The following is a 20,275-nucleotide window of genomic DNA, read 5'->3' as shown; positions in this document are numbered from 1 at the left end:
GCAGTCGTGTTGAAGCAGCAGGAATGAAATGGCAGCACAAAAAAATATGTACACGTTGTACACTATAATATTATTATATTGACTGCTGCACTATTTCGGATCTATCTTTTAACAGTTTTATAAATAACGTTGATATTTAAATAGGTCTATATTTTAACTCTAACAGTTACTTAATATTTTCTTTACTTTCAGGTCTACAAAAACATGGCAGCTCTTAAGGAGAAGGTAAATGTATAAGACAGGATGCAATATTACATTAATTCACGCTTTCTTCTTATATTTTCAGGCCTACGTTAAAACGCGGCAGGTTTTGTATAGTGAGTAAATGTATGAAAAAGGCTGAAATCAACGCGACCCCAGCGCGCTATACGTGCTTCGCATGTACTACAATCCAGTGAATTTGAGACATGCGAAAGAAAGCTTCGCAATTATAAACTTGGACGGGGATTCAGACGATTTAACTTTTTTTACTTTAAGATTGGGAACTTGATACAATAGTTACTTATATATATGACGTGATAACTTAAAAAGACAGTAAATAAGTTTATTTATACTAGTTATGTAAATAGATTTGTTAAACCTACTTACAAATTTAATTTGTTATTGTTTTTCGTCAATCTTTTCTTTTCATATACAGAGTTATATTGAATAGAGTTTTTAGTTGCATATATTTATCAATGCAGGATTTACTGATTCGGTTACGCTTACGAACCTTTTGTAATTTTTTTGTAGTTTATTGTCGTGTAGAAATAACATTTAGTTTTTTGCCTATTGTCTTTAAATATCAGATTATGTTCGTAATATTTGTAATCCTCGTATGTAATAAACAGCAGTTTATTGCATTCATAAATTATTACAGAAGTAAATTAGCTTCTTGTACAATAATGATGTGCCTAATTTCCGTAATTTAAAATCATTTATTCAACAATCATGTTTGGGGTATGTAATGACAGCTCCAATTATTTTCACATTTGTGTATCTTCAACTTGAGGGGAAATTGAATGCAACTTATAATGGTCGTGGTTCTTATAATTAACATTATTTGTTGTTTTAACACAATGTTTAGTTTAGTGTGACTAATTGCGGTTTTGGTATAACATTTTATTCAACGTCGTGCATTATAAATTAATAAGGATAGCTCTAAGCTCAAATAAGGTTTAATTTTGTTTCAAGTAATCAAATAGCAACAAAATAGATGCACTTTAAGGTGCATTTAGACCAAACGAGCGAATGCTCATTCTAACCCCACTGTATAAAATTATTTTAGTGTAAATAGACGTAGAGTAGTTTTTCGTTGTTCTTATAAAAGATTTTTCGCATCGAAAAGATTCTATTCAATGTTCTAATACTGAACAACACTGAATACGAATTTAAGTTAACACAAAGAGCACGTAATAATGCTCTTGCTCTAGTTCTAGCTTTTTGTTCGCTTGGTCTAAATGCACCGTTAAATATAGTCAGTAATTGCTAAAATATTTGGGTGTGTAATCAAAGTGTTTTGATGATTTTTCATGCTATTACTGCACGTATGTAATGTTTTGTTAATTAAATTTCTATAGGTCCACGTATGACCATGGCGTCGAAGACGGTAAAAAAGAAATTAAATCAATTATTTTAAACATTTTAAAACTCTTCAAGTAAGCTAGTTTTAATACAATTTTAATAAACCATTTAAAAGCACTTAACTATAAAATAACAATTAAAAATTAAATCCACTCCATATCCAACTTTGCCCGGGTAAAGTGGAACAATTCCTTCGAGACGCAAGAATGTCTGACTCGTAACAGCTGCTTTGCCTATTTTCGTAGCAACTTTGTTCTGGCACTTTTACCTCAGTGGATTGTAGGCTTGGAATATTTTAGCGCCAGTCTAGCAAATAGTTAGGTTTTGTTTCAATTTTAGATGGAATAATTATTATTTTATCATCGTAGTTTGCGATACGTTGTTTTATAGTCTGTGGAGAATTTATCGTTTTGTAATGTGTTGTGGCTTTTGCTTTTCTAAATGGTTATAGACTCTTGTATGTTGTAATAATATGTAAAAGTTCTATTTATGTCAAAGTATAATATAACATGTGTGTGAAAATAATTTGCAATGTAACCAAGCTACAAGCTTTTTATTCATGGTTTAAACTGCTTGGATATCAGCTATAACTTCTGTTTATAATTATCTTGTCTTTATTTTTTCATCTATTTAAAATTTCCAACATATTAAAGTTAAACGTATGATTTCATCTAATTTTATATTATCACTAGCTTATCGCCCGTGGCTTCGCCCGCTTTCTCTAAAACGATCCTATCTCTCAAGTTAGATCGAACTGCACATGGTGTGCGAATTTTATTATAATCGGCTAAGTGGTTTAGGAGTCCATTGATGACAAAAATTGTGACACGAGATTTATATATATTAAGAAGATAATTATTAATACTAAAAACAAGAGTAGTAATAAGGACACACAGACACATACAAAATAAGATGAGATGCCAAATTCTACCAAAAATATACATTTATCACCGATCAAAATATCAAAACCCCCAAAACACTGCAAGAAAAATAACACAGCCGCAAAAGAAAAGATATTACAGTACAAAGAATGAAGATACGACTTTACCCATATCAAAATACTGGCCGACTCAATTCAACAAAAACCTATATTTCCGAAACGCCACCTGGGGGTCTTCCAGCCGATATTCATATGTTAATGATACAGGCACATTTGCTTTGCCCAAGCTTCGCCCTCTATTGAGTTTTGATGCTTCAACGATCAATACAGAAGTCTTGGGTTAGATTTATATAGTGTGGGTGGACTTTTTATTTGTGAGGAATAAATCTGGGATTGATGGAGTACTTAAGGTTGACGTTTTGATAGTAATAAGTTTGTAGATGCATGATGATGTAATAAACATGCGTAATATGTCGCTTTGAAGTTAGAGAAAAAGACTTTCTATTTTTAATTTAAAAATTATTTAGAAGTGAATTCGTTTTATTTCCGACTGGCCGGTTGGCTTGGTTGGTAGTGGCCCTGCCTTCCAAGCCAGAGGTTCGATTCCCACCCGAGGCTAATACTTGTGTTATGAACATAGATATTCTCTCTGCGTCTGGGTCAATTATAAGTACTAGCTTACCGCCCGCGGCTTCGCCCGCTTTCTCAACGATTTGAGATTTAAACTATCCTATCTCTCAAGTTGGATCGAACTGCACATGGTGTGCGAATTTTATTATAATCGGTTAAGTGGTTTAGGAGTCCATTGAGGACAAACATTGACACGAGATTTATATATATTAAGATATATTTAAAATTATATATGTAATATGTATGTTTATTAGCCATCAGATTGCCAAAACACAAGCGAAAGCTAAGTATGGGATCTGATCGTGCCGGGTGTGATAATTGTCCTGAAATATGTATTTATTATTTATTTATTTATACATCTAAACATCCTACTATTATTATATGTGATATTCTATTTAGAGCTCAGTAATATCAATTTCCATCGCTTTGTTAATGAAAATCCCTGGTATCCAGTACAAACATTGCGGGTGGTAACAGCATCCGTGTTCGCTTGCAAATCCTTTCAATAGCTTCCGAATCAAACTAAAATACCACACATTCGATTGAACAGCACGGTACATCCAAGCTGAAATTTGCATCTCACCATACATAAGACAATCACTTACTCTAAGTAATTGGTGAGCAATGTTAGGATATCCAATCAAAGGCTGGAGGCCTCAAAGAAATTGGGTAGCATCGAAACTCGACCATATTTAGTAGAGAAGACGTTCCATATCGCCTTGTGCACGCATTAGGATAGATAGGCAATTTTGAGATGGGCAGAAACGCCAGAGGCGAGATATCAGCGTGTGTAATTGAATATTGGAAACCTCGGGTGACCTGAATGTAGGAGAATAGTTTCGTGGATAATTAGGGTCTTCTAAGTCTCCACACAAGGGACTAATCTGCCAGTAATTAGAGAACAGAAGACAATGGAATGATTAGTATTCAGTTTGCTTTTTGTTCACGCGTTTTGTTTCGTTTTAGAATGGAATATATTTTTCATTTAAGGCTTGTATTTTTTCATGGTCTTTCAGCGGGAGCGTGTTGGTTTTAATATTATTTAATATAATGTAGCATTTTTAATAATACTTCGTACACGAAGTTTATGATAATGTGTTACTTTTTAAATAATATGTAGTATATTTATAAACAATTTAGTATTGAAAAAAATGGCTAAATTTGCTTAAAAAAATCATTGAAAAAAAGCTACGATAAATTTATTTTTTGATACGCGATCTTCGCATTTGCAAAGATTTTTAAAATTATGAAAGCACACACTCGTATAGTCAACAAAAAGTGAAATTATTCTAATGTAGAGCAATATTTCTCTTCTATTAATGGAAATAACCTAAGCATTGAGTTATTAATCATAACGTGACCTACAAACGTGACCTCAAAATACACAATGGGACAATACATTTATGACTGTATTTAACAATAGTAGGGAGCATTTTATATGAAGGAGGCATTTAATTCTAATAAAACCGGCCAAGTGCGAGTCGGACTCGCGCACGAAGGGTACCGTACTGTCATCATCTATAATAAATAATTCATTTATTTTACACTACACCATTATTTGCTACATACATTAATTAATGACCCAGGCTCCTAATATAGTTATAAACTGTTTTTCAGGAGCCTGTATTCACATTAGATTATATTACACTACTACAATGGCGTATACACGAATTCATTCAGCTTACATAACTGATTATTATATTATTTATTACATTATTAATTATACATTATAATAAAAAATCATTTTTTTTTTGTATTGGGACTCACTCCCTCTTAATTTTTTTTTTAATTTTTAGCATTTGTTGTTATAGTGGCAACGGAAATACATCATTTCAGCTTTCTAGCTATCACGGTTTATGAGATACAGCCTGGAGACAGATAGACATAGCGAAGGATTAGTGTCCCGTTCTACCCTTTTGCGTACGGAACCCTAAAAACCGCTCTCACGCATTTTTCACATTAATGTCGATATTTCAATATAACTATGAGAATTCTATTATGACCCGTAATTTGTCGTTCATTGTTATGTTAGCATGCTTTGGTTAACGACTGGTAATGAATTTTGTAGACCGAATTTGATGGCCATATTTTGGATAAGTAGGTTTATTTTTACAGTTGATATTTATCTAAAAAGCATCGATTTTGTTATAAATAATCTGTATTATGAAAAAGTTATTTTAGACTACACTTAATCTTAACTTCAAAAAAAAGGAGGAGGTTATCAATTCGGCCGGTATATATATATATTTTTTTTTTTATGTATGTACACCGATTACTCCGAGGTTTCTGAACCGATTTACGTGATTCTTTTTTTGTTCAATGCGGGATGGTGTCGAATTGGTCCCATAAAAATTTTATTCGTTAGTTTTTATTTTATGAGCATTTTTGTCTGTAGGTATTTGTAAATTTTGCAAGTGCAAGTTTGAAGTCGGTTGTTTTTAACGCAGTTATCACTTGTTGGTTTTAAATATCAATATAGAAAGATCAGTCACGCAAATATTGTATGTAAGCAATGGTAAATTTATATTTAACTAGCCGCGCCGCGCGGTTTCACCTGCGTGGCTCCCCTTCTGTTGGCCTTCCTCGATAAATGGGCTATCTAACACCGAAATAATTTTTCAAATCGGACCAGTAGTTCCTGAGATTAGCGCGTTCAAACAAACAAACTCTTCAGCTTTATAATATACTAGCTTCCACCCACGACTTTGTACGTGCATCCCCATTTTTCCCCGTTCCCGCAAGAATTTCGGGAAATCCTTTCTTAGGGAACGCCTACGTTATGACATCTACCTGCATGCCAAATTTCAGCCCGATACGTCCAGTGGTTTGGGCTGTGCGTTGATAGATCACTATATCAGCACCTTTGAGTTTTATATATATAGAAGTATAGATTAAAATTCACTATACTTAATTTAAATCACAATATAATCTTATATTACGAAGGTTTGGAAATAATTTTTCTACTATTTAGTAATGAACAAAATTCTAAAACGATAAACGTAAACATAACATGACTTTCTATGTAAATCACCTGTAATAAAAACTCTTATAATATACTATTGAACCCAAGTATTTAATCAGGTTTAAAATCGTATACAATCAGTAACTGTAACTATATTTAGTGAATGTATTGGAGGCGTTTCGCTTACGATTGATTGAACTGTGTGAACGATTATGTTCCGATATACAGCTTGTATAGTAGGGTTTGTTGGTATTGGCGTTTGTTACTTAGATGAGTAAAGGAGGATAATGTTTTCATTTATGTATGCATGAGGCATTAGTGTTTACTTTAAATTGTTCTTTGAATGTTATAATAGACAGTCGATTAAGTAAATTAAGTGATTTGTTTTTTTTGAGTCTCTCTGAGAATTAAAATTATCAATGTATCTCGATACTAGTAAGTTTTTCAAGAATTTGCTTTAGAGTTTGAGCTTACCTTGTTCAGTTAAACGTTAACGATAAAAATTAAAAACATATTAATATGCTTCACAAGCACAAGGCAGTTCTAAATACGTACGACTTCATAATATAAACTTTACCATACTTGTCTTATTCATATTATTATGTGCCTCTAAGTTCATTAGTATGTATATTTCAACTTCAGTCATTAAAAAAGTTCATACATAAGTTTTAACAACTCCAGTATAAACTTATAAACAACTAGCACTATGCTTTTATATGTTTTAAAGCGTATCATATATAATTTAAACTTTCAAACAACTATAATATCAGGTGGAACATCACTTTATATTATTGTTTGTGTTGTCTATATAAAGTACTAGCGATCGCCCTCCGGCTTCGCTTGCTTTGTCTAAACCCGATAGATATACTTAAGCCTTCCTCGAGCATCACTTTATCTCTTAACCGCATCAAAATACGTTGCATACTTTAAAAGATTTAGGCATATATAGCGACATAGGCGACTTAGATAGGGACAGAGAAAGCGACTTTGTTTTACACTATGATTGTGTACTATGTTTTTAGGTTGTCTGGAAGAGATCGCTTTCTTAGCTGTAAGACCGCTCAATTGTGTCTCTTTTTTTATATATTTACTTTTGTCATTTATATTTTTTGTTTTGTTGATTGTTTGTTTGTTTGTATCTAGTGATAGTGATTACTGATTATTAACAGTACCTATATCGGCTATGTATATTTCAACTTCAGTCAGTATAAAAATTTAACTACATAAGTTATAACACGTCTCACAAACTTAGACTTCTAAACCACTATAATATCAGGTAGCACATTTATATTTTTGTATATAAAGAATTTATTACCCATAACATTGACTTTGTTCATTGCTCAGTAACCGCACTATAGTGATTGATCCATTATTGATAAGAAATGCTCTTATTTCAAATGTAATTGATCGATGCGCGATAGCTTCAGCGCGTTAATGTTGTTTTTTGTTAACTTGTATTTTAATACCTCTTAAACTGTTGCTACCTTTGATGTTTTGTTCATATTAACTAGGTATGACATGCAAATATTAGAGCTGGTTGTGAGATTTGTGTTTTATATTGCCTAAGAATGGAAGGGAAATGAAATGATATTTTGATTGAATGAGATGGTTTACTGCGTATTTTAGCAACGATTTCCTGATTGTTGTTTGCTCCTTTAGTTGTATAATAAATTAATGATTGTGGATATATAAAATCCTGGTCCATAAGTTCCGGTTTTAAATCCAATTTTTTCAATTTTTTTTAAGAACATGACATTCCTTTGAAAATGAATTCGAACAGCACTCTTAAGCTAAAATGATCTACAGACCGTGACAGAGATAAATAAAAACTGAAAAACATTCCTTCCAAAGTAACCCGGCAAAATATCATAACACTTTTTACACATATTCCTGCTGAAACACAGTATACACTCATAACTCAGTTGGGTAAATATAAAACGTGCCCGTTAATTCAGCAGCACATAAAATAAATCAAGCCTACGTTTTACATTAGCCAGCCGTTTATAACAATTATCGGGACATCTTTGTTTAGCGATGACTCCGCGTTTTTTGCTCGCGTTTGTTGAAAAAAATTAATTGAATGTCTTTCGTAGGTCGCGACGCAATTTTAATACCGTTTATTGATCAGGGTGTGCTCTATGTTTTTTAATTTAATGTTGCAAGTTGTAAAGTTGCAATGTATTAACATTCATAAATGGATTAATTGAAGTGTTATAATCTATATTGAAATGTTATGAGCAGTAAAATTTTACGAACATTTTTTTTAATTTCTGGAGTATGAGGAGAATCGTTATAAGCGCAGTTATACTACAGTATACATTTGTGAAGCAGATATTAAAAACTAAACGATCTATTATAACTATGATAAATATCTTAGTCAAATAACTATTCCAGATGTTATTAGTAGAATTAATATTCACATGGCTTAAAGAAAAGAAAAACAAATACGCCAAATCAACTTTATTTCCTCATAAAACCAACTACGATCACACATAGCATACTCCACAAGGACACTCTTAAACTGCTCGCGCTGCCACTTGCGCTTCCGTTCATGTAGCCGAATCTTTTCGCCTGATGTATCATTTCCAATAATGAGTCCAATACTTCCTCGCTGTTTGGTCGAATCTGGTTAGCTGGGAGGAGGAACCCGTATTGCCCTTTATCGCGGAACTCATAGCAATAGACTAAGGGGATGTTCAGAGCCGATTTAACCCAGTCTATGCTTCCGCCGGTTGCTAAATCTGAAGGAAACAGAGAATGATTAGATATTTGAATCAATGTTTTAAGCATTTATTTATTAAATCACTAGCTGTGCCCGTTTTGCCCGCATTGCTCTGCTCCTGTTGGTTTGAAAGTGATGATAAGGCCTATAAGCCTTCCACGGTTAATGAACTGTCTAATCTATACCAATATCATAAAGCTGAAGAGTTTGTTTGTTTGTTTGAACGCGCTAATCTCGGGAACAACTGGTCCGATTTGCAAAATTCTTTCAGTGTTAGACAGCTTATTAATCGAGGAAGGCTATAGGCTATAATATTATATGGTCACGCTACGGCCAACAGAAGTGGAGCCACGGGGGTGAAACCGCGCGGAGCAGCTAGTAATGAAATAATTTTGCGATTAGGGTGTTCAAGCAACAAACAAAATCTTCAGCTCTATATTACGTAGATGTAGATTATCAGTTATACTAACATTTATAATACTGCAACAGTTTGAAATATTATTAGTCTATAAAGTGCGAAGGCACTTTTAATTTGTGTTGTCTACATCTACGTAATATAATATCAACATAGTAGCATGACTTATATTTTTTTTCATATCCTCTTGAACTTATAACAATAACAAGGTTTTTATCGCAAGCTTGGAGGGAAAGTTTCCAGTCCCTTGCACGTCAACAGAATATTATATCAGTTATTTGTTAGAGTGGTTCGCCCTTCGGTCTCCTGTTGACCACATTTCTGTCACAGGCAGTTACAGGTCAGGATTAACAGCTTAGGGAACTATATGCTGACTGGGGCCATAAGTCGAAATAGTGTTAATGTATATAGATTATAAATACTGTGTACCTATGTCGTTGAACCTGTTACGGTCAGTAACTGTTTAATAAATTTTTAAAGTTTGTAGAAATATACACAGGTCGCTTTTATGCCGATTTATGATTTACTATAACAAATTATATATCTACAAACAACTTCTTTGTTAAATTAATTAAAAACTAAAGTCAGATATTTCATTGAAATGTTCAGCTTTAGAACCGGTAATTCTAATGCATTTATTTTAAATACATTATATAATCAATATATTATACATTAAAAATTTATTAAATAATTAAATAATATATATATAAAATATATTATTCAAATACATTTATTTCAAATACATTATATAATAAATATTTATTTATTTATTTATTTATTTATTTATTTATCAATTTAATATACCACACCAAGTAATATTTACAATTATACAAAGGTACATCAAAAGGTAGGTACATAAGGCGGCCTTATCGCTTACTAGCGATCTCTTCCAGACTGCCCAAGGTAAGAGATAAAGAAGAAACGTACCTACATGTTACGCGGGTGGCTGATATAATAAATAAAATAATAATATAGATTATAGAAGATAGAATACATAAAATATATAAATTAATTATAGGAAAGGATAAAATACATAATATTAAGTAGAAGGACTAACTTAGTATCACCTCTAAATTGGAGAGGTGCTTATATAAAAGAGTTTTAAAAGATTTTATAGAGGAAGATCGTCTAACATCCACAGGCAGAGAATTCCACAGTCTGATAGCGGTTACAACAAATGAGTTACCAAGGAAGGAAGTATGGTGAGAAGGAAAGCTAAGGAGAAGGTATACATTAAACTTTAAATATTATACATTAAACTTTCTTATATAAATAGAAGCCCTAAAATCTATTGCCTCTATCATTCCTAATCCCTTACTGGCCACAGTACAACTATCAATTTTAATACATTAACACAGTACTCACAAATTGCTTCAGCGATATTCCCGGTTGTGTATTGTGTTCCATATCTGACCGAAAGCGCACCCATGGCACGTCTACCAATGCTGATCTGTGACAAATAATCCATACTAATATTATAAATGCGAAAGTAACTCTGTCTGTCTGTCTGTTACTCAGTCACGCCTTAACTACTGAACCAATTTGTATGAAATTTGGTATAGAAATATTTTGATACCCGAGAAAGGGCATATTAAGCTACTTTTTACCCCGGGACATAGGATAGGTTTTATCCCGGAAATCCCACGGGAACGGGAACTATGTGGGTTTTTCTTTGACTGCGCGGGCGATGCCGCGGGTGGAAAGCTAGTTATTAATATTGCAAATAATGTTAATAAAAGAAATTGTAGTGATGAAATTTTCTCAAATATAATATCAGACTTGAAGTTAAAACTAACACTATAAAAATAACATCAATAAAAATCAATATGTTCAGAAGAAACAATACAATATTTAGGATCATAATTGAACTAGCATTGTTCCTTAACTGTCCAAAATGTTGTCTTAAACTGCACCTAATAATAACAAAACTTTACAAAGAAAGGTACTTACAGCATCTTGGTAATTGGCATATTGTTGTGTCGAATTGCCAAATGGTAAAAGCAGCAGTTCACTAAAAGAATGCATAGACAAATACAAGTCAATTTGTCCACTAAGAGATCGTATGTATTCTGATAGAGTCCTAGATTCAGGTTCCGAAAATGGTCCTGGGCCAGCGTAATTGTCCGTAGCTGGGTTGGTACTAGATCCGTGAACTGTAAGAGATGAAAGTTTTTAGGATTGTAGAGGGAAGACTTCAATATTTACACGATTGGATTTAAAATTCATGTATAACAAAAAACTCAGATTATTTATTATAATATATTTTTTGGTGTATTAATGAGTGTAACAATTAGGTGATTTCTGACAAACATAGGTAATTGAGGATTTATTTTGTTCTAAATGGTTCTCTTCTGTATAAAAATATGTAATTGTATTTAAGTTAAATTAACAATACTGGCTAACTTTGGAGAGGAAGGCGTCGATCGTCTACAGGTACACGACAGGTATTATCCTAGTAGAGGCGATCGTAGTTTCTAAATTGTTTTGTATGTATGTATTGTTTCTAAATAAACGATATTTATTTATTATTTATTTATTTACAACTTACGTAACCAATTACTGTTCCAGTTCCTGTTCAAATCAACTCCAAATTGTGATCCAATAGGTCTTCTGTTTTTACGCCACATTCTGAACTAAGAAAAAAACAAAGTATTATTAGACATTCCTTTCACACACTAATTCTGTGACAGCCTCTTAAAATACTTAATTTTAAATATTTGAGGTAAGTTTTATCAAACAACTAACTTCGCTCCGCGGTTTCACCCGCGTGGCTCCACTCCTGTTTGTCTTAGCGTGATAATTATAGCCTATATAGCCTTCCTCGATGAATGGGCTATCTAACACCCAAAGAATTTTCAAATCGGACCATTAGTTCCTGAACAAACTCTTCTGATTTATAATATTAGTTAAAAATTATTATAATTATTAAAACATAAAGCAGTTAAAAATCATAATTATTAAACAACATCCGTAATTGTATTAATTTAAATAACACTTACTTCTTCATGACTCCAAACATACCCATCAGGATTTGTAACTGGGAAAATGTACCAATCATAGTCCCTAGCTGCTGCTTGAACTTCTGGGTCATTACTTCTCAATAGCTGGTCTATTATGTAATTCGTAGTTGCCATAGTAATCCATTCCCTTGCGTGTATACCACTTTCAATAAAGATGGCTCGTCTACCACTGCCATGGGATATTTTAACACCTCTGATTGGCCTACCTTCAAATGATTCTCCACCTACTATAATGCTAGCTGCATTTGAGTATCTGCTAACTATGTCATCTAACCAGTCGTTAATTTGACGTAGATTATAATAGGTATCCCACCTCATAGACCTAAGGTTACTTCTTGTATATCTGCCAACTGTTTCTTTGTCAATAACTCTATAAAAGATAAATAGTTTAATATTGGTTTTACAAAATATACATTGTGTTAGATTTAAGGCGCTGAACAAAGCGGAGCTCCTACTTATTAGGATACAAATGAGAAATTTCAACGAAAAAAGTTCTCCCTTATCTTATATTTATTTCGTACAAGTTATGAATTCTAACCTTATGGTGTAAGTTATCGTATTCCAGAATTTAATCGTAAATAGCGTCCACGTAAAAAGATAACAGACCAATTATGTCAAAATTATTATCCATACAAATATATATAAAAATAACCACACACACAAACACACACACACACACACACACACACACAAACTTTTACACACGTTATAATGCTGGCACTATGTCTTAAGGAGTGGAAAGCGTCGATCGACTATAGCACATGTCTAGTACCTAGTTTAGTCGACCGTCGTGTCTTTTTATTGTGTAACTATTTATAATGTGTGTATAAATAAACGTTTTTTCATTTTTTCATTTCATTTCATACAAGGATAAATACGTACTGATGGTCTAAAATGCAGCGTCATATTTATAGGCAAATTTATGACTACTTCTTATATCAGTTTTCTTTCTTTTAAGTTAGCATAGATAGTGCAATAGATTTGAAAGTAGTAATAGATGCTATGAAATACGGATTGCGCTTATGTCTTAAAATAATTTGACCCTCAATTTCTACTGATAAAGGCAAATTAAAAAAAAGTTTGTACTTACTCTTGAACATTTGTCATTGAAATAGAGAACTTAATATCATTGCTATTGAATGTATTTTCCAAATCAGCTTTATTTTCTGGACTCGACATTATATTAACAAACTTGGCCCCCGGTGCTGGGTATGTCCAGAAATCATATCTCTGATCGTATTCAAGGATATCTTGAAGAATTTGTATGTGTTTTTCATTTTCAGGTATTATTTTGTAAAGCGTATAGTTATCAAAACGAAATTTTGCACTGACTAAAGTATATGTTAAAATTATAAATAGATATCGATACATTTTAACGTGTGTAACACTTAAGTAACTTGACTGAAATGTTTATCAAAATAAACACCAGCCTGTAAACTCTATCGTAATCTTAACAAGAGATTAAATTGAATCATTAAATATAAATGATATCAGATTAAATGTAGTAAATATGAGACAGCATAAAATGCAATTAATCTTTTGAAATATATCAGAGATAATAAACGTACTTGATATGATAAAATACCATTCTTTTGACCTTCAATGGATTACAATAATTACAGGCACATCGAAAATATTTATATGCATGCTGTAAACGCGCACTTTAATTATTTCTTCGAATAATGAGGTTAATTCGTCGTAGGGAAGATCTTGTCTAGATTAGATTATTTTGAATGATGTCAAATTCGATTACAGTAAGTAATTTATATATTACATTAACGGTCCGCCCCGGCTTCGCCCGTGGTACATATTCACGTTTTCTCTACATAAGAACCATCCTCTAACTTCAAGGAATATTATAAAAAAAGAATTAACGAAATCGGTTAAGCCGTTCTCAAGTTATGCGCTTACCAACACATTTTGGGATTCATTTTTATATTATAGACTAGCGGTCCGCCCCGGCTTCGCCCGTGGTACATATTCACGTTTTCTCTACATAAGAACCATCCTCGAACTTCAAGGAATATTATAAAAAAAGAATTAACGAAATGGGTTAAGCCGTTCTCAAGTTATACGCTTACCAACACATTTTGGGATTCATTTTTAACCGACTTCAAAAAAAAGGAGGAGGTTATCAATTCGGCCGGTATATATATATATATATATTTTTTTTTTATGTATGTACACCGATTACTCCGAGGTTTCTGAACCGATTTACGTGATTCTTTTTTTGTTCGATGCGGGATGGTGTCGAATTGGTCCCATAAAAATTTTATTCGGATAGGCCCAGTAGTTTTTATTTTATGAGCATTTTTGTCTGTAGGTATTTGTAAATTTTGCAAGTGCAAGTTTGAAGTCGGTTGTTTTTAACGCAGTTATCACTTGTTATATTATAGATTAGCAGGATACAAACAATTTAACTAACTAAATAATTAGGAGATACAATTTAATTTGAGTAAAAATATGTCATATTTTTGTGGTAGCAATAGAAGCAGTTGCATCGAGATAACATTACAGATAAGAAGTCAAAATGTTGGTCATCTTATGTTAAGTTTTAAGTATAAGCATTTTCAATATCACTGAGTACCTACTCGTTTTCATAATGTTTTTTTTTTATAATAAAGGAAAATCTGTCATTTAACAAAAACAATCATAATATAAAAAAAATAACAAAAAAACAATTTTATTTCAATTTTACAACACATTGATAAACTTGGCCTCTCGTATGATAGCCATAACTGAATCGAAGGTCTCTTCGCACGATGGTAGAACCTGGTCCACGGGTAGCGTATAGCCCCATGCCCCCGTGTCTCTCAACGCGTATGTGGCCACGACGGGCGGGTTGAATCTGAACTTGACCCAATCAGCTAACACGCCTGTGGCGCCATCTGTTAGGTAAAAAATAATGATTAAAATCCTTCCTACTATATTATAATATTATAAATGCGAAAGCTGTCTGTCAGTTACTCATTCACGCCTTAACTACTGAAACCAATAACCAATTTGCATGAAATTTGGTATAAGATATTTTGATACCCGAGAAAGGACATAGGCTACTTTTTACCCCGGGACAAAGGATAGGTTTTATCACGGAAATCCCACGGGAACGGGAACTATGCGGGTTTTTCAGTGACTGCGCGGGCGATGCCGCGGGCGGAAAGCTAGTATATTATAAACGCGAAAGTTTGTAAGGTGGATGTGTATGTGTTTATTGTGTATGTTTGGTACTCTTTCACCTAAATACTGCTGAACCGATTACAATGAAATTTAGCACACATATAGAGGGTAACTTGGATTAACACATAAGGTTTTATCCCGGAAAATATCAAACGAGCAAATACTAATTCTAAACTTACTATGTCAAATTGTTTTATATTGTAAACAAGCGTAGAGTTCGTGCGTTCGAAGTGCGTTTGACAAGATTCTATGCAATGTTCTAATACTGAACAACACTGAATACGAATTACGAGCTTTTGTTTACACTAAAAGGTCACGAAAGAATGCTCTTGATCTAGCTAGCTCTTGCTCTATGTTCATTTGGTCTAAATGCACCGTTAAACAGTGAATTCGATATAATATGAATTATAATTTATAAGTATTCGTGAAGAAAGCAGTAATGTTATGTAATGTAATGTTAAATCCGTATTAATGAATTTATTGTTTAGCTGCGAATAGAGTTTCTTACCGAAAACTTGTTTTGAAGTTCCAACTCTATATTGAGTGTCGTACTTAACAGCTAAAGATCCCATTGCTCTTCTTCCAATAGTGAGCTAAAATAAAAATGGCTTGATTTATAAAAAAAAAATACTATTACCTACGTTTATTGTTTTTGTTTATGTTATGTGAGCATAGAATTTCAATGAAAAGGTGCATAAAAATTTAAATTTAACGAACCAATTATACAACATAAAATCCTATGAATATTATGAATGGTACAATTAGTGTGTCCAAACATTTGAATTGGAAACAATGTTTTTTTTATTTTTTATATCAGCGTGAATGTTTTATATATTTTAGACAACTATAACGTTTATACTTTGAAGGACATTAATTAATATTATAATATCCTAACTAACATTATAAAGACGACACAATTGTGTTTTAGTATTTCTGTTTTCACACATAAACTGCTGGACCGATATCAAAAATCCTTTCCCTAACAGAAAACTACATTATTCCTGAATCTTATTAGCTATAAAATATATCGTTTTCATTCCAGGTCATCCCTGACTAGCGGCAACTATACTTATAAGGGCTGATTTTTCAATCCTTGGTTAAAACTTATAATGATCGAATAACGTATTAAAATACCATTTCAAAAATTTCCGTATTTGACAGTTTACAGGTGACATTTTAAAATGTTCGTGTAATACTTTATTGGACGGATAAATTTTAACCGAGGATTGAAAAATCGGCCCTTAATATAATAAACTAGCTGTGCCGCGCGGTTTCACCCGCGTGGCTCCGCTCCTGTTGGACTTAGCGTGATAATATTAAATAGCCTATATTACTCGTGGATAATGTAGCTTTCGAATGGTGAAAGAATTTTTAAAATCGTTCCAGTAGTTTATGAGCCTATTCATTACAATCGAACAAACAAACAAAGTTTTCCTCTTTATAATATTAGTGTAGATGTATACATACCATTGCATCATGATTATACATCGGGTCTGCTGTATGAGCGAACGGTATGATGAGCCGTTGACCAAAGCTTCTAAAAGACAGCAAGCCAGCTAGATTGTGGCTAATGCTTTCCACATAACGGGATATAGCTCGCGTTTCTGGCTCAGAAAATGGTCCTAAACCAATAAAGTTGCTGTCTGTGGGTCTGAAACTGCCTCCGCTCACTGAAAGATACTTTATTTATTACATAAAAATGCATTATTAAGTTAGAAGTGCAGATGTGCTATATCTGTTAACTTGCTTGTAAGGTAACAGTTCATATAATTTTAACCGCTGTTATATCCAATAAGAGTAGGTAAATGCTAATTACAAAGTTCGTTACAGATGTAATTTTCTACCTCTCAATGGCCATAATTATTATTAAAAACACGTTTTTTAAAGCATCAAAATTATTAAAGGCCTTCCAATTCTTAAACATAATGTGTAAGATATTTTTTTCAAGACTTTTTTTTTTGAAAACTAAAGTTATAAAGCCTCTCAAACATAGGATTATGCAATAAATACTGAGAATATTTAATTCCATACCTCCCCATTGTGAATTCCAGTTTCTAGTAAGATCAACGCCAACTGCGGCGCCGCTGATCGGTCTGCGGTTTTTCATCCATAGCCTGATCTATTGAATTTAATTTAAGTTCAATTAAGGTATTCATTTTGTTCTATTTGTCTTGTTAGAAGTTGTTTCCTGATCTGTATTATGTTGGAATTATCTCAAGGAAGTTTTAAAAGTTATATAGGTCTTGTTGGTTTGCAAATACCACGAATAAACAGAATTAAAACAGAGACATATATAAGCCAGAAACATTAAGGGGGGTTAGGCGGTCAGCGAAAATTCAGCTATTCGGGCCTGAGGTAAGCGGTGAGGGGGTCCGCGTTTAGTATGGAATCAACGTGCTCGAAACTAAAAATCGTAAGCGCCATTCACATTTTTATCAAATAGTGAATGAGAATATTTAGTATTTTCTAAATCTAAAACAGTCAAGACATCGAGAAGGTACATACCTATGTATTTGTGATTTTATACGAATTATTATCGTAAAATACGTTTGTAATGAGCATTTATATGATATTTTAGAGGTAACTTCAGGTTTTTTTTTTATCGAACAAAATTTTTCCAATCGTGTTTTGGAAACAGTCATCCCATCACACATACGTTCTGTAATACATATTAGAAATTTCAGTGTGAAAAAACTTCAATATTTTCAATTATAGCTCATAGAAAACAGTCCATTTTGCCGTTTTCACCTACTAAGGGGCCTTAATACAATATTTTGTTTATGCAAAACTACAGTTAATATTATAATACTATATGTAATTCATTTTTTTTCTTTCTTTCTAATACATTAATTATGATTCAATTTATAGATGAAGAAAGCATTAAAATTATTATTTATTGACTATTCCAGTACCTATCTACATGTTTAAATAATTCTCATATTACAATCACAAATTCCTATAAGTATACCTAATCCCCAGACTCCTAAAAACTAGTATTTTCACTTACAACGTCATTAGTATATTCATGTCCATCAGGGTTGATCATAGGAAAGATATGCCATTCGAAATCCTCAGTAGCTGCCTTCGCCTCTTCATCATCACCTCGTACAAGCTGATCGACCAAATATGTGATGACGGTTGGTGATAACCAATCAGCTGCCACTTGGCCACCTTCTATGAAGAACGCCCTTTTACCAGAACTGCGGGAGATCTTGACGCCAGTTATATTTCTACCTAGAAGGATATTGACAAAGAAGGTATTGGAAAGAAAGTAAGTATACTTAATTTTTGTATTAGTAAAAATAAAATATGAAAGTCATCTAAGAATTTAAGTCATATTAATTGTAGAGAGTTTAGGAAATATTACACTATGATTTACTTAAAATTTGCCAACTGACTTCTTCCAAGTTGTCACATTTTGGATTACAAAATACAAATAAGTAAAATAAACATTCACACTAACAATTATTTACCTTCATGAGATTTTCCTGCTTGAATAATGCTAACTATATCACTGTGAGTTTCGGCTAAATGATAAAACCAGTCATAAATATCCTCTAAAGTTTGATAGTTTGTCCAGAACATTTCATGTCTCGTATCACGTTTCTTTCTACCCAGGACTTGACTGTCAAGGGCTCTGAAATTTAACAGAATTTAAACAAAACAAATTAACCAGGCTGTCATAAAATAAAATTGTTTTACATAACGTTTCAGGCTTGAAAATGACCTATTTTTAATTATATATCTGGTACATATTGGTTCCATAATTACTTGTTCATTCAGATTTCACATTAGAAGTTATAGCCAATTTTAAATTCTAGTAGGTAATTATATGTTTTATTACTCACTCTTGTATATTTTGCAACATCACATTGTAGTTGATGTCTCTCCTCTGTAGCGAATGTTCTAATTCATGTTGCTTTTCAGGTGATGCCACCAAACTCACATATTCACCAACATTGCTTGGAGCTATCCAGAAATCTAACCCATCTGATTCTTCATGTAAATCTTTAAGAAAATCTACATGATCGTCAGTTTCAGGAACTATTTTGTACAGTGAATAATTATCATAACGCACCTTTTGTGATACTACTATTACACTAAAAACACTTAATAAAATTAATTTTAAAATCATTTTAAGTCCTATGTGCTATTGAAACTAATTAAATTTAATGAATATTGTGGTAATATTTTATCTGATAATTTTAGTGTTACAATTTTATCGATTATGAACTTTACGATAATGTTATTAAACTCTATTTTCAGTTGTATATTTGCGATATAGAGTTCACTGATATAATTTTATATCTAATCGAATAATTACTAGATAATTAGATATTAACTAATTGAATTCTACGTTTGATGGTAAATTAGGTTAGAAATGTTAATCTGTTTCGTTTTCAATCTGATTTAATATTTTTTTTAATAGATAAATCGACCTGTTGTTTTGATTTTGAAAAAAATCCTCTCATATATTGTTGTACGGCGTTTCTTGATTAAATTGTATCCTTGTAGCTAAAATTAAAGTTATAAAGCAAAATTAGTGACCAATATAAACATGACAAGGATAATTTCTTAGAAACATCTTTTGTTCAGACTACATCAATTAGGTGTTGGTCACAATTATCCAAGCGATTAAAAGATTGATTGCCTGCCAGTAATTAGTACCGGATCGGTGGTTGAGCGTCGGCGGTTCATTTTTAACTGAACTTTGACGTCACAGTTTTTATTTTGGCGGGAACGGATGGTTTTAATTTCTGTTCTTTAGTGCTTCTTGGTAATTAGGGTTAGCACTATTTTTCTGTTAACGTACTTCCTTTAAATGGTAAGATGGAAGGAATAAATAGAAAACTAGTTCAAATGTAAAGTTTTAACTAAATTAAATATTATGCTAGTTTGTTCGTTT

The 20,275-nt window shown here is 32.4% G+C and overlaps 2 protein-coding genes across 2 annotated transcripts; both read right to left on the bottom strand.

Moving 5' to 3' along the window:
- Positions 1 to 8,480: 8,480 nt before the first annotated feature.
- Positions 8,481 to 13,599, bottom strand: LOC123699763 (zinc carboxypeptidase-like). The gene is made up of 6 exons (XM_045646781.1): positions 13,283 to 13,599; positions 12,172 to 12,562; positions 11,721 to 11,805; positions 11,123 to 11,325; positions 10,538 to 10,622; positions 8,481 to 8,776 (listed from the first exon to the last, which is right to left on the bottom strand). Exons 1-6 carry the CDS (start codon positions 13,561 to 13,563, stop codon positions 8,496 to 8,498), a joined length of 1,326 nt encoding a protein of 441 aa, XP_045502737.1. The 5' UTR covers positions 13,564 to 13,599; the 3' UTR covers positions 8,481 to 8,495.
- A 1,249-nt stretch (positions 13,600 to 14,848) lies between these two features.
- Positions 14,849 to 19,539, bottom strand: LOC123699764 (zinc carboxypeptidase-like). Its single transcript, XM_045646782.1, has 7 exons — positions 19,218 to 19,539; positions 18,843 to 19,006; positions 18,377 to 18,603; positions 17,401 to 17,488; positions 16,837 to 17,039; positions 15,878 to 15,962; positions 14,849 to 15,080 (listed from the first exon to the last, which is right to left on the bottom strand). The coding sequence occupies exons 1-7, from the start codon at positions 19,502 to 19,504 to the stop codon at positions 14,887 to 14,889; spliced, it is 1,248 nt and encodes a 415-aa protein (XP_045502738.1). The 5' UTR covers positions 19,505 to 19,539; the 3' UTR covers positions 14,849 to 14,886.
- Positions 19,540 to 20,275: the final 736 nt, after the last annotated feature.

This window comes from Colias croceus, chromosome 18 (assembly GCF_905220415.1).
Source record: "Colias croceus chromosome 18, ilColCroc2.1".
In the NCBI taxonomy this organism is placed as follows: domain Eukaryota; kingdom Metazoa; phylum Arthropoda; class Insecta; order Lepidoptera; family Pieridae; genus Colias; species Colias croceus.
The sequence above is the reverse complement of the archived record's forward strand: the minus strand, read 5'-3'. Positions and strand labels throughout refer to the sequence as shown.